The sequence below is a fragment of the Pteropus vampyrus genome, unplaced genomic scaffold (assembly GCF_000151845.1).
Source record: "Pteropus vampyrus isolate Shadow unplaced genomic scaffold, Pvam_2.0 Scaffold108, whole genome shotgun sequence".
Classification (NCBI taxonomy): Eukaryota; Metazoa; Chordata; class Mammalia; order Chiroptera; family Pteropodidae; genus Pteropus; species Pteropus vampyrus.
In genome coordinates, this window is record NW_011888889.1 from 1,922,593 (window position 1) to 1,935,338 (window position 12,746).

Below are 12,746 nucleotides of genomic sequence, written 5' to 3' on the forward strand. Positions count from 1 at the left end.
ACTGAAAACCAATACCCATTTTTTTCCCTGGAAATCTAAAAATTACGCTCTATGAAATTTTGGTTCTGTTGTTTTAAGACTATGAAGTTATTCCCCGTTCATCCTTTAAGAAGTTATGTTGAATTTTATAGTAGTAGTATCTTCAGTATTAGCATTTATCTTATCTCCTTGTCAACTTTGGAAAAACTAGGTCTCTAAGTTTAGGGAAGGCAAGAGAACTGGAAAGAAGGGTAGGAAATTGGCAGAACCTTGTCAGTAGGAGGGAAGGTTCTGTTTGATTTTACCTAATATTAGAAATGTTATCTGGGCACAGGAAGAATGAACACATGGCTCACTGTAGGGAGACTTGACGTAGATCAGAGGAGAGTAACAGCATGTCTCTATGGGGTTTGAATGTGACATCTATAAGCACTCTTAGAGGTGTTAGAATAGTTTAGCCTAGTGAAAATGTTCTAGCTGTCTTCAGATTTGTAACATATTTGTAAATAAGGTAGACATCCTGCACTTTTCCAGAAATGTGAGGTAAAGAAAGGGATCAAGGTTGGTAATAAAGAAATTTATAAGCGTTGAATATTAGAATAGGCTTGGATGCTTAGATTGGGTGTTGAGATTATTTGGAAACAAACCAAAAATCCAATCTGGGTTCGCGGAGGGGAAACTAAGCTTGGAAATCAGGTAGTGAGTGAATGAACTTCCAGATTTTCCCTCAGGCCCAGTGAGCAGATGGTGACTTAAATATGCCAGTGGTTTGTGTGGTTAGCAAGGGAAGATGGATAAAAAGTTAACTTCATGGGAAGAGAACCATAAAACTTTCCAAGTATTTTTGTTTGGATTTTTTTTTTTTCTTGGATATGGAGAGAAAAGGACAAAGTGCTGGGTTTACACTCCTGGACGTTGTATAACGTGATAATCTCCTGGGAAGAGCAAAGTGGTACTGTTAAAATGCCTTGTAGGAGCTAAGCTCTAGACAGCATACTTTTGCAAAGACTTTTCAATTATGTAGAACTAAAAGGAAAAGTGTGAATTTAGGATGACTATTTAAAGAAAATACTGATTTTTAAAAATTTAATTAGGCCATTGATACTGCTTCCTTTTTTAAAATTAGTACTTACTAAAATTTGGACTGTTTTTTTTTAAATGTTTAGTCTTTACGTACTGGTACTATTTTTTCAAACCTTTCTCTAATGTTTTTGACACTTAACTGCCCCAAACAGTGCAATAAATGATGGTAATGGTGGTTATAGTCCTAAAGTAGCCACAAAATTTACTTAACCATACCATAGCAGAGGGACACTATTTCATAGTACCTCATTATGGATCAGATACACAGTCAGCAAAAATATAATGTGAAGAATGCAATCTCATTTGGGATTCAGAATACAGGAAACAAATTCTGCTCTTTCTTTTCCTTCTGCCCTTCTCTCTGCCGTACAAATACAAATCTTAAAGATGCTCTAGAAGATTTGGGTTCCCTTTTTAATCCAGTGGGAAGCCATAAATGTGAAAAGAGAATTCACAATTTAGGAAGAACCTATATAAACCTGGTCTACAAAGTTGTCTTATGTGAATGAAAGAAACGTAGTTGTATTTTTTTTTTTTAATGCCAATGGTTCAGTTGTTGGGCAAATAAGAATGAGCAAAACATCTACTTAGGGCTTTGTCATAATAGTGTCTCCGTAGTTTCAAATTTTAGTTCTGATAAAAAATCAAAAAGTTACAGATTATCACAATTTTTTAAAGCTTTTTTCTTTATTTTCAAATGTCACTGTCACTTGATATGCTAAGATTGTCTTTAGAGTCCCCTTGAAGAAAGAGAAGCAAAATCAGAGACTGTAGCAAAAATAAAGATGCTCTTTCCAGAAGTCATTGACATGGTCTGCCTAAAGTATAGTATTTGTTCACTTAATTCTTCTCTTTCACTTTTACCCTGGCATTTTCCTTGGGAAATAGTGTAGGTCTGCTTCGGTGGGAGCCCCCTTTGCCTAGTTAACTGTAGCGGACTCAGAATTACACCACAGCTCAAACAGAGTTGGTTAGCATCAACATTTCTCCAAAAGTCCTTTCTTTAGCAATTCTTTTAGAGCCTGGAAACAGTTGTTTTTTTTTTTTTTTTTTTTTTCCCCAGAGAGGATTGCTGTGTGAGTGAGAGAGGAAAGATTTATGTATAACATAGAAGATGGTTTTTACTAGTTAGGTGGGACTCCTTTTTATGTTTTAGCTTTGGAGCTTAGGTCTTTGTTTCAGAGCAGATGTTGGAGTGCAAGCTCCTTGCTGGAGCAGGAGAGGATCAGAACCAGATCTCATCCTCGTAGCTACCCAAGGGGTTTGTACGTTATTGTTCTCAAATTATTAATACAGCTGGCTGCTTGTACTCTGCCTTGTCCTTATGGAGATGGATGCTCTTCATGGGTAGCTGCATGTTGAGCGTACTTATTACATAACACTGATGGCCACGCAAATCATCTCCCATCTTTTATCTGGGATGAAAGCTGAACTGAACAATATGCAAAAACTCGGACTGTGCCAGGATGTGTGCTCACTCTGGATATAGCGTTTACCCTGCATCCCTGACGACAGGAACTACCTGTTATCAATCTTTGTAGTCCCAACACGCAGTAATGGCTGGCATGTTGTGGGTGCTTAGTGACCACTTGTTGATTTTAAGAGAAAGGAATAAATTGTGAAAGATCGATACTATATTGATCTATGAAATAAAATGTGCTTTTCTGTATTATTACAGCTGGTAATGCCGCTGTCATCAAATATGAGGAAAAACCTCCAAAACCAGCATTTCAAAATGGTTCCTCAGGATCCTTATATTTGAAGCCTTTGGCACCCAGAGTTCATGCACACTTACTGAAAACTCCTCCAAAAGGTATGGTCCTCATGGAGAAAAGAAGGAAGACAAGATCATTTAAGTCCTTGGCTTGTAGAAAGTTAAATTTTGACAATTAGGTTTATGGTATACTGAACAAGTATTTATAAAAAGTCTGTCGAATAAAGAGTTATAATGCATTTTTACACTGAGGGAGCTAATCTCGTTCTGAGGGTCAGTAGGTTTTGTAGTTAAAGCTTGACACGTATAAACCGTAGATCAAAGGTATTAGGTGAAAAGAAGATGTCGAGACTTAAAATATTCTTAGTGATCTAGAGTAATGAGATACAAAGGCATAGTTTACGTCTCACCTTTGGTCTAAACTGTTTTTTGTTTTTTTTTTCTATTTTATTTTCTGTTCTTTGTCTTTTCTCCTTCTCAGTTTTATCACTTTATAATTGCTGTGACTATGAAGAATAACTTTCAGGTTTACACAATATGTGGTATATACTTAATATGGAATGTTTTCTTGTAGCTTATGACAGTGGGTCTGAAGCACATTAGAAGTTTCATTTTGTGCTTAGAGAATTGAAAGATTGCTTAACTGACGGAATAATTGTGAATGAGAAACGACCTAGACTGTGTTACGCATATTTACATTAGAGAATTTGAAAAGCAAACATACAGAGTTCTCCTTTAGCCCATCAATCACAAATGACTGTCACATTTCTTCCATTTTTCTCCTCTGCATATATAACGGTTTTGTTTCGACAAAACTTGGCGTATAGTATGTCCATGTTTCTGTGTCTTGTTTTTATTAATTTAGTAGTATTTCATGAGACCTTTTTCATTTTATTTCATTTTATTTTTATTTTTATTTATTTTTATTTTTTATTAAGTTCATTGGGGTAATATTGGTTAATACAATTATATAATTTTCAGGTGTACATTATAATTTGACATCTATATATTCTATTGTGTGATTACCACCCAAAGTCCAGTTTCCTTCAGCTACCATATATTTACCTTTTTCATTTTAAATGGCTATGAAACAGTCCAGTTTTCTAGTGTCATGGTTCCTGGACAATTTCTGACTTTTACTATGTCATGTAATACTGAAATGAACATCTTTGAATGTGAACATTTCAGATTCTAACTACTTCCGTGGGCTACCCCTGAAAGAAGAATTACTGGGTTAAATTGTATGAATCTTTTTGAAATTGTTAGTATATGTTAATAACTTTCCAGAAAGGTGTTAGTGATGAGAAATTATGTGAGAGTATCTGCTGCTTTGCATCCTCCTCTGAGAGTGTGTGTGTCTGTGTGTGTATGTGTGTGTAGTATCTCGTGATAACTTGAAGTTAATTACCTAGTCAATGTTTATAAACACTTTTGCCTTTCTACTAAGTTGAAGAGAAAATAGGCATAAATATTGGAAAAAGATTCTTTAGCTTGCCCTCTGGTTCTCGTCTGTCCAGGGTCTTAAATTTCTGACGCATCAATTGACCCCTGGTTGAGATGACATTAGTATGTGAATCTGTGGTTTTTATTGACGATAAAGCCTCATATCTACACATACACCAATAACTCAAAAGAAATGTCTGGCTTGGATACTTTTAGAGAATTAGAACTTTGTGATTACACTGATAATTTTATAGAACTGGGAACTCCAGTACGTCTTGCTATTGAATTCGTAAGCTTTTGTATCACAGAGGTTTTACTTGAGTGGGAATCAATGCTTTCCATTTATAACAGCCACATATTTTAAGAGATTATCATTTCTGTAAAATTCCACAGATAGAATGTGGCAGCTGTTCCAACTAGTAATCTGCAGATGATTATGCCCTAGAAATGACTATGTCACGTCAAGTGGAAACACTCATAGTTTTCTAGTGACTTACGTTTGTAGCTGTCCCTATTAACCAATCCTGGTCATATTTATTTTTCAGCTTTATTGACGTATAATTGACAAAAATGTAATATATTTGATGATTTGATGGACATATACATTGTGAAAGAATTCCCCTGGTTGTTTGGAGGGAAAGTTTAAGTGTACTTTCCTTCATAGCTCTAAAGCAAGTGAACTGGATTTAATACTTGGCATTTTTAGAAATCACACACTGGTGGCCGTCTTTCATAAGTCTGCCCCTTTTTTGCTCTGACAGCAGTGGAACAGCATAAAGTATGTAAAGAGTAAATTCGGTTAAGTTAAAATTTGAATTTCAACTGTTCTTGACTGAAAAAGTACTATAGTTTTTCCTACCATATTTAATTTGTGACGATGAATTCGTGTCACCCTTAAACTCCCATTTTGATGTTATTTGAGATGTTATTTTATACTTAGACAACACTTGATAAAGTTAATTGTATCTCAGTGGTATTGCTCATCTGGAACCTAAAATTTAGATATTAATGGATTGTTTTTGAAACTAAAACCCTTATTTTTATAATTTATGTGACATTTTATATAAAACGTGTATTTCACAAATATTTCTTTTATATTTTAGGTCCTTCAAGAAAAAATCTATTTACAACTTCTAATGCAGGTAAGTGACCACTTTAAATATGGATAGAGAAAAAGAATCTTTTTTGTAAAGTTGTGTTATCATTACAAGTATTTAAATTTATTTACAGTGTTTTTTCACTAGTATGCTTATAAATAGAATTTCAGGTTTGTGACATAAACATAACTGCTTATGACCTGAGCCAGCACAGGGTTAAATATTGGTGAGCATGATTGACAAGCCTTCTGACACAAAAGGACATTTTATTAATGACAGGTAATTTTAGGTTTTTTTTTTTTTTATGATTTTTTAATGTGGTCTAAATGAAGTAGATGATATATGCTTATTCCAAAATAAATGCTATTTTAAAATTGGATAGTCTTTAATTGCTAAATAATCTCAAGACCTTTTAACAGTTCAGCAGCTTAACTTTTTTTATACTCCTATTGAACAAACTCACATCTTCAAGACAGCCGACAGCCTCACACATTTGAACCACAGCTGAGAATCATAAAACTTTCTCTTGAGAAGCCAGCCATGGAAGGTTTTACAAAATGTATTCACCATAGTTCCTGTATTTCATCTATAGCTGCTCAGGTCCCCATACACTGTTTACGTTCTCTTATTTAATATGGAGTTCTAAGACAGTTATATGGCTAAGTCCGTTGAAGATTAGAACAGCAGATCACAAGAGAGAAGGGTATTAGAACACTGACTACAGTTGATCACACATAGTGATGGTGTGGAGGCTCAGGATACAATGGTGAACAAAAATGAACAAGAGCCTTGACTTTAGGAAGCTTACAGAAAAGTCAAAGAATTGCACAGATAAACATAAAATCACAATTTCAGTAAGTTTTAGGGAGAGTTACATGTTTCTATGATAGGCCCAGTTAAAGGATGTGATCTAGTGAGGGAAACCTGAGCAGGAGGTATAGATTTCTGACCACCACCTCACCCCCTCCTATATATAGGTAGTAATTAAATAAAACAGTGGATAATGTTACATAGGGAATAATTAATATCCTCCATGGTCCCAAGATGTGTTCAGTGTCCTCTATAAGGCACAGAGTGTGAGGGAATTATGTCACAATTGTCGACGTTTTGTAAGTTCTTAAAGCTAGAGAATACTCAGCCATGCAGAGTGATTTAAATTCTAAAGATCCTCAATAGCTTGAGTTTGAGCTTAAAGCTTTTCTAATTTAGGAAAAAAAAACAAAAGAAACTATTCTGCATACATTGATATTTTTATGTTCTTTTCTTTTAAATTTCTAGCACATCCTGACATTTAGGAGAAAAAGAGCTAATATGCTGTAGAATTACTGTTTATGTTAGAAAATCAGATAACTTTTATCAAAAAGCTAGATGGTATGATGATGCTGTATTTGCTATACTAAATTGAGAAACTTCCAGCATGTTTTCCAAAGTGGCTGTACCATTTTACATTGTCACCAGCAGTGTAGGAGGCGTACAGTTTCTCCACATCCTTGCCAACACTTTTGTCTGTCTTTTTTATCACAGCCATTGCACTGGGTATGAAGTGGTAATCTCATTGTCGTTTTAATTTGTATTTTCCTGATGGCTAATGATGTTGAACATCTTTTCATAATCTTATTGGCCATTCGCATATCTTCTTTGGGGAAACATTCAAATCCTTTTGCCTATTTTAAAATTATTTGTATTATTGTTGAATTATAGATATTCTTTATATTCTGAATACTAGACCTTTATCACATAGATGATTTGCAAATATATTCTTCCATGCTGTGAGCTTTTCACTTTCTTGATAGTATCCTTTGAAGCACAAACATTTTTAATTTTGATGAGGTGTAGTTTATCTATTTTTTTGTTGCCGTTGCTTATGCTTTTGGTGTTATATCTAAGAAACCATTGCTTAATACAGGGCCATTAAGATATATGCCTGTTTTCACCTCAGAGTTTTATAATTTTAGCTCTTACACTTAAGTCTTTTGAGTTAAGTTTGTATATGATGTGAAGTAAGGGTTCCAAATTCATTCTTTTGCATGTAGATATCTAGTTGTCCCAGCACCATTTGCTGAAAATAGTATTCTTTCCGTATTGAAATGTGTTATCACCTTTGTTAAAAATAATTGGCTATAAATGTGAGGATGTATTTCTGGAGTCTTCAGTTCTTTTCCATAGATCTATATGTCTATTCTTGCTAATACCACACTGTCTTGCTTACTGTGGTGGAATAAGTTTTGAAATCAAGAAGTACGAGTTCTCTAACTTGTTCTTTTTCAAGATTGTGTTGGCTATTCTGGGTCCTTTGAATTTCCATATGAATTTCAGGGCTAGCTTTTCAGTTTCTATAAGGAAGTCAGATGGGATTTTGATAGAGATTGCATTGAATCTGTAAATGAATTTCTGGTATTTTGCCATCTTTACAATATTTAATATTCTGACCCATAAATATGGGATGTTTTCCCTTTTATTTAGGTCTTCTTTAATTTCTTTCAACTTTGATTTTTGTAGTTTTTAAAATATAAGTTCCGTAGTTCTTTTGGTAAATAGTTGTGTGTGACTTTTCTATGCTTTGGAAAGTGCCACTTCTATTGATCATAGTAAAGGAGTTGATTAAAAAAATCTTATATGCCTGTTTTAATCTGAATTAAATATGAAGCTTGGAAAGGCAGTCTTTATGTCTCAAGTCTATGATTATGTAAACTACTAAAAAGGATATTTCTTCTAACAGGTATAGTAGATAATAATCCCCAATGTATATCTCTTTTCTGCTTATAGAGAAAAACTATTAGCATTAGGCATTTTCTCTGTCCCATTGTTAGACTGACATTATGACTTATTTCCAAAGCATATAATTGACCCTTTACAAGTAAGGTTATCAGAATGGAAAATTAACTCCTTATTGAGAAAAGAAATAGAAAGTATGAATTATGTTGTGGTTTTGTTGGCAAAGCATTTAACCATGGAGTAGAAATGGGGTATATAACAGAGTTCAAGATTGCCTGTCTCTAATTAACCCTGAGTAATCAAGGCTCTAATAATTTCAGTGGAACAAGATATATTTTAAGAGGTCAACATTGCAATTTAAATCTTAAGTTATGAACATGTAGTTTCCAAAAATCATAAATATGACTTTTCCAGGTTTTTCTAGTTGATAAGTTAGTTATTATCATTATTTAAGATTAACTGTGTGTTATGAGCCTGCTGAGGAAAAGTCACAGTATGTTGTTTTTTGGAGAGAGAGATTTGATGCTAAAAAGTGGCATCCAAACAGCCAGTGACATTGGGTGGATTGTGTAACCTCTCTGATATTAGTTTTCTATTCTGTATAGAAATGATTGATCACTACGGATTTTCCCTATTGTAATATTCTATGTCTACAAAGCACCTAGGCTTTTTCATATGCTGCTTGCAAATGGTCATTTTTTAGATGATACAGAAGACATCATTGCCTCCACATACAAACATGTTCCTCTGAGCATTAAATTTTAAATAATTATATTATGGCTTTAAGATAGCTTTTTTTTTTTAAAGCGACAAACAGTAGTGACGATTATGTCGACCAACTTCATATCCTTTTATTTTAGTAAAATAGTCACTTAATTTTAATTGTAGCAGTTAGCTAAATTCTAAAAGTTTGGCATATTGAGGTTTAGAAATCAGCCTTTAGTTTTCTAAAATTTGTGATTTTAAATACAATTCAGAAACTATATCCTGTTTTGTCACTTAACATAGTCACTTTTAATGACTATTACATTTAGCATATACAGCAATGTTTAACTAATCATCTTGAATATTTGGGGCACTTTTGTATCATATCCATAAATGATTCTATGATTAACATCTTTATAGTTATCACTTTTAAAGCCTGGGAAGTTTCTAGTAATAGAAACTTAAAAGTAGTATAAGTAAATAAAAACATATGCATATTCGTAGTTATTCAAACAACCAAATTGCTTTCCAAAAGCTTCATAACCATTTATACCATGATTGATAACATAAAAGAGTTCTGGTTTCAACATCGAGTATTATTTTTTAAACTTAACTAATATAATCGTTAAATATATTTATAGCATTTAGTTTAGACGTTAATTGTTTCAAAGACAATTCCATTATCTCATAAGAGTGGAAAGGGGCAGAAAGGGAATGAACTTTTGAGACGTTGAATACTGGATTGAATCCTGGTCTTGCCACATTCTACTTTTGCCCTGACCTTGGGCTAGTTGCTGAGCCTCTCCCAGTCTCAAATTTTTCATTTGGGAATATGGGAATATTTGAGGACTAATTTCCAGTATAGGAGTAATTTTGACCTCACAGAATTGTATATAAAGCTCTCAAATGATGGCTCCTTCTACTGCTAGGGATGAGGATGGATGATGGTAATCCTTTACAATGTTGTGATGATTCTAGTGGCTAATTTTCAGAGTTCTTTTCTAGGAAGTTGAATTATTTTAAATCTTAAAGCAGGCAGGAAAAACCAGTAAAAGTCAAGAACCATTCTCATGGGGTCTAGCTGTTGTAATTTATTTAAAGATTATGATGTTATACGACTCTAGCCAACATTGCCTTAAATAAAACTTGGTTTACTGTTTATAAGGAAGATGTCACACATGCCACATACTATTATTACCCTGGTTCTACCACACATTAAAGCTGTTTGGGATACCAAAGCACCAGAGTTGTATTTATCCAGCCCCCTGATTATTTTACGCAAGATCATCAGTCTCGGGTGCCATGGTGTCTGCCATGGAAAGTAGAAAATGCACTGCTTCTTCCATATCCATTTGCTAAATACAGCACAGGGGGATAAGGTTGCTTACTGTGCCTCTTTTCCAAGTGTTAGAAAATGGTTGCAAGTTGCAAACCTGCTCTAACGAGGTAATACTGGTACGGCCCAGGGTTCCTCTGGTGAGTAGGGAAAAGGCTGTCTTACAGTGTTGGTTTATGATTATAACTCTCCTCTCATACTTCAGAAGCAGATGCTATTTTAATATGTGATAAATTCAGTGTTTCAAATAGAGGAAAAGTATGGATTATTTAGTAAATCTTGTTGGGACAAAGTTTATCTTTTTAGCAGGGGCTAGATTCCTACTTCGCACACTACATATAAGTATATTCCAGAAAAGGCCTTTCCAGGAACATAAGTATAAAAGAAAAGATTAATGGTTATGACAACAGAAATTTTAGACTTTCTCCCTTTGTCAAAAGCATTATAAACATGGTGATAGATGTTAACTATAACTAGACTTAATGTGGTGATCATTTCACATTATATACAAATATCGAATCATTGTACACCTGAAACTAATATAATGTTATATGTCAAGTAAATCTCAGTTAAAAAAAACATTATAAACAATATTAATAAGCAAACAAACTGGGACAACATATGCAGCATGTTTACTCCACATAGGGCCTTTTCAAATCAGCAAGTTAAAGACAACTCCACAAAAGAAAAATAAATGGACAGACACAAACGAAGAGATGTGGAGGGCTAAGAAACATGAAAAAAGTTTACACAATGCTAATTAAAATAATGTGCTATCAGTTCTTGTCTATTTTTAAGAGTAATCATTATTAGTGATTGAGTAAGGAACAGGTGCCTCGTACCTATTACTAAGGGGATTATAAATTACGAAGCCTTTGTGGAGGTACTTTGCTAATGTGTAAGAAAAGTCTTCTACCCAGGAATTCCATTTATCAGAATTGATTCTAGGAAAATAACTGACCTACTTACTGCTTTTCAGAATTATTTAGAAGTGGGAAAATTGGAAGTGACCTAAATGATATAAACAACAGGTGTTAAAATAATGGTATAGAGGATTATTCAATGCCATGAAAGATAAGTGTGAACTTTTTAGTTTGATAAGTTTGTTAAGCTTGTATCAGTTTAAAAAACTGATTACCAAGCATTATGATATTCAGATATATTAACTTTTTAACAGAATTCTACAATGACCATTTTTTTTGTTTATTTTTAAAACAAACATTGTACAGGGATAGAACATTACTACTCTTATTTTGGGAGACCAAATAAATTGAAGGTAATGTCACGGATCTTGGAGAACTTACAATCTTATAGGTGGGCAGGGTTTGAAATTTTTTCTAATTATTTTATTTTTGATAATTATAATATATCTTATAGGCATTATTTTTCCTACTAAGGAACAAGACATTATGGGGAACAAAGTGAACTCTGAACTGACCTTTCTAAAATTGGAATAGAGATTGTAACATAAGACCATAAAGATTATGAAAATGAAGAAAATGTGACTATTAGTGTGTTAGGGAAAGTAAGAAGATAAACTTATTTTTGAGTTTATTGAGACTGATACTCCATGTTAAGGTTCTAGGAAGATGGGTTGGATAGCGAGGCTTCAATCACTGGTTTAAATATTAGTCTTCTCCAGATTCTTCATGATCATTGACAACAACAAACAAATCAGTGCACTTCCTACGATCTAGGCAGCCCCACACAGCACATGCCAAAAATCATGTCTAGAACATAACTGTTTTTACAATCAAGTCACTGATTACACGCACACACACCCTTTACTCAGACAACAATGGAGTCTGTGATTCTCTTTTGAATATACTGTGATATCACAACACACTGATCTGCCAGACACTTGTATTATCCATATTGTGTCTTCTTTTGCTTTTTAAGCCTTACTAAAGACTTTGTACAGTTTTTTCTTTTTTTTTTTTTTTTTTTTTATTGGAACTTCGGTTTTTTTCTTGGGTTTTTTTTGGACTTTTTTTTTCCTTTAATTTTTTTTAAAAAGTTTATTTTTCTGCTTCTGTGATCTTTGTTAAAAATAATGAGAAAATATAGAAACATATAGCAGAAAAGTTAAAAATCAGCCCTACCTCAACTCCTAGAGCATTGTTGACATTTTGGTATATTTGCTTCAATGTTCTTTATTCTTTTTGTTCCATGTTGAGACCTTACTGTACATACAATTTTAAATCATGGTTTTGTTTTTCCACTGGACATCTTAACATAAGCTTTGCAGTACTTCATAAAAATTCATCTTATTCTTAATTTTTATAGCTGTAATTATGTTGTCCTTTCTTAGGTACCAAAAGTTCCTTATACTTTTCCTTACTGTCCTTGGTGATCTTTATCGTGTTCTCTTAAATCTAATTAAGACTTTGTATAATAACAAATATGGAACTTTCTTATCTTTAGGTACTTCTATATTGAATTCAATTTCAGAAACTAAACATAGGGCACAAGCGATAACAGCTGATCAATAAGTAATCAAAGAATCTTTCTGAGCCCATTTTAAAATCTGTGCTTCCCTAACCCCCTGAAGTATATGTATTTTAAAACTGTTGTTATTCTACAATAATTGCTTATTCGATTATTTGAATGAGTGAATACATATAAAGTGTTTCAGAAAGTGCTTGGCACACAGTAGATTTTAAGAGTTGACTAT

At 33.4% G+C, this 12,746-nt stretch overlaps 1 protein-coding gene across 5 annotated transcripts in view; it reads left to right on the plus strand.

Annotated features, from left to right (window-relative positions):
- The window catches only part of MTUS1 (microtubule associated scaffold protein 1), a 133,908-nt gene that overhangs the window by 71,797 nt on the left and 49,365 nt on the right, over positions 1–12,746 (plus strand). For 3 of the 5 annotated variants that reach the window (XM_011365259.2, XM_011365261.2, XM_023533678.1), the window contains 2 exons: positions 2,741–2,875; positions 5,323–5,361. In XM_011365259.2, the coding sequence (XP_011363561.1) occupies positions 2,741–2,875; positions 5,323–5,361 (174 nt within the window). The remainder of the gene's footprint in view (positions 1–2,740; positions 2,876–5,322; positions 5,362–12,746) is intronic. The other 2 variants (XM_011365260.2, XM_011365262.2) reach the window with 1 other exon arrangement.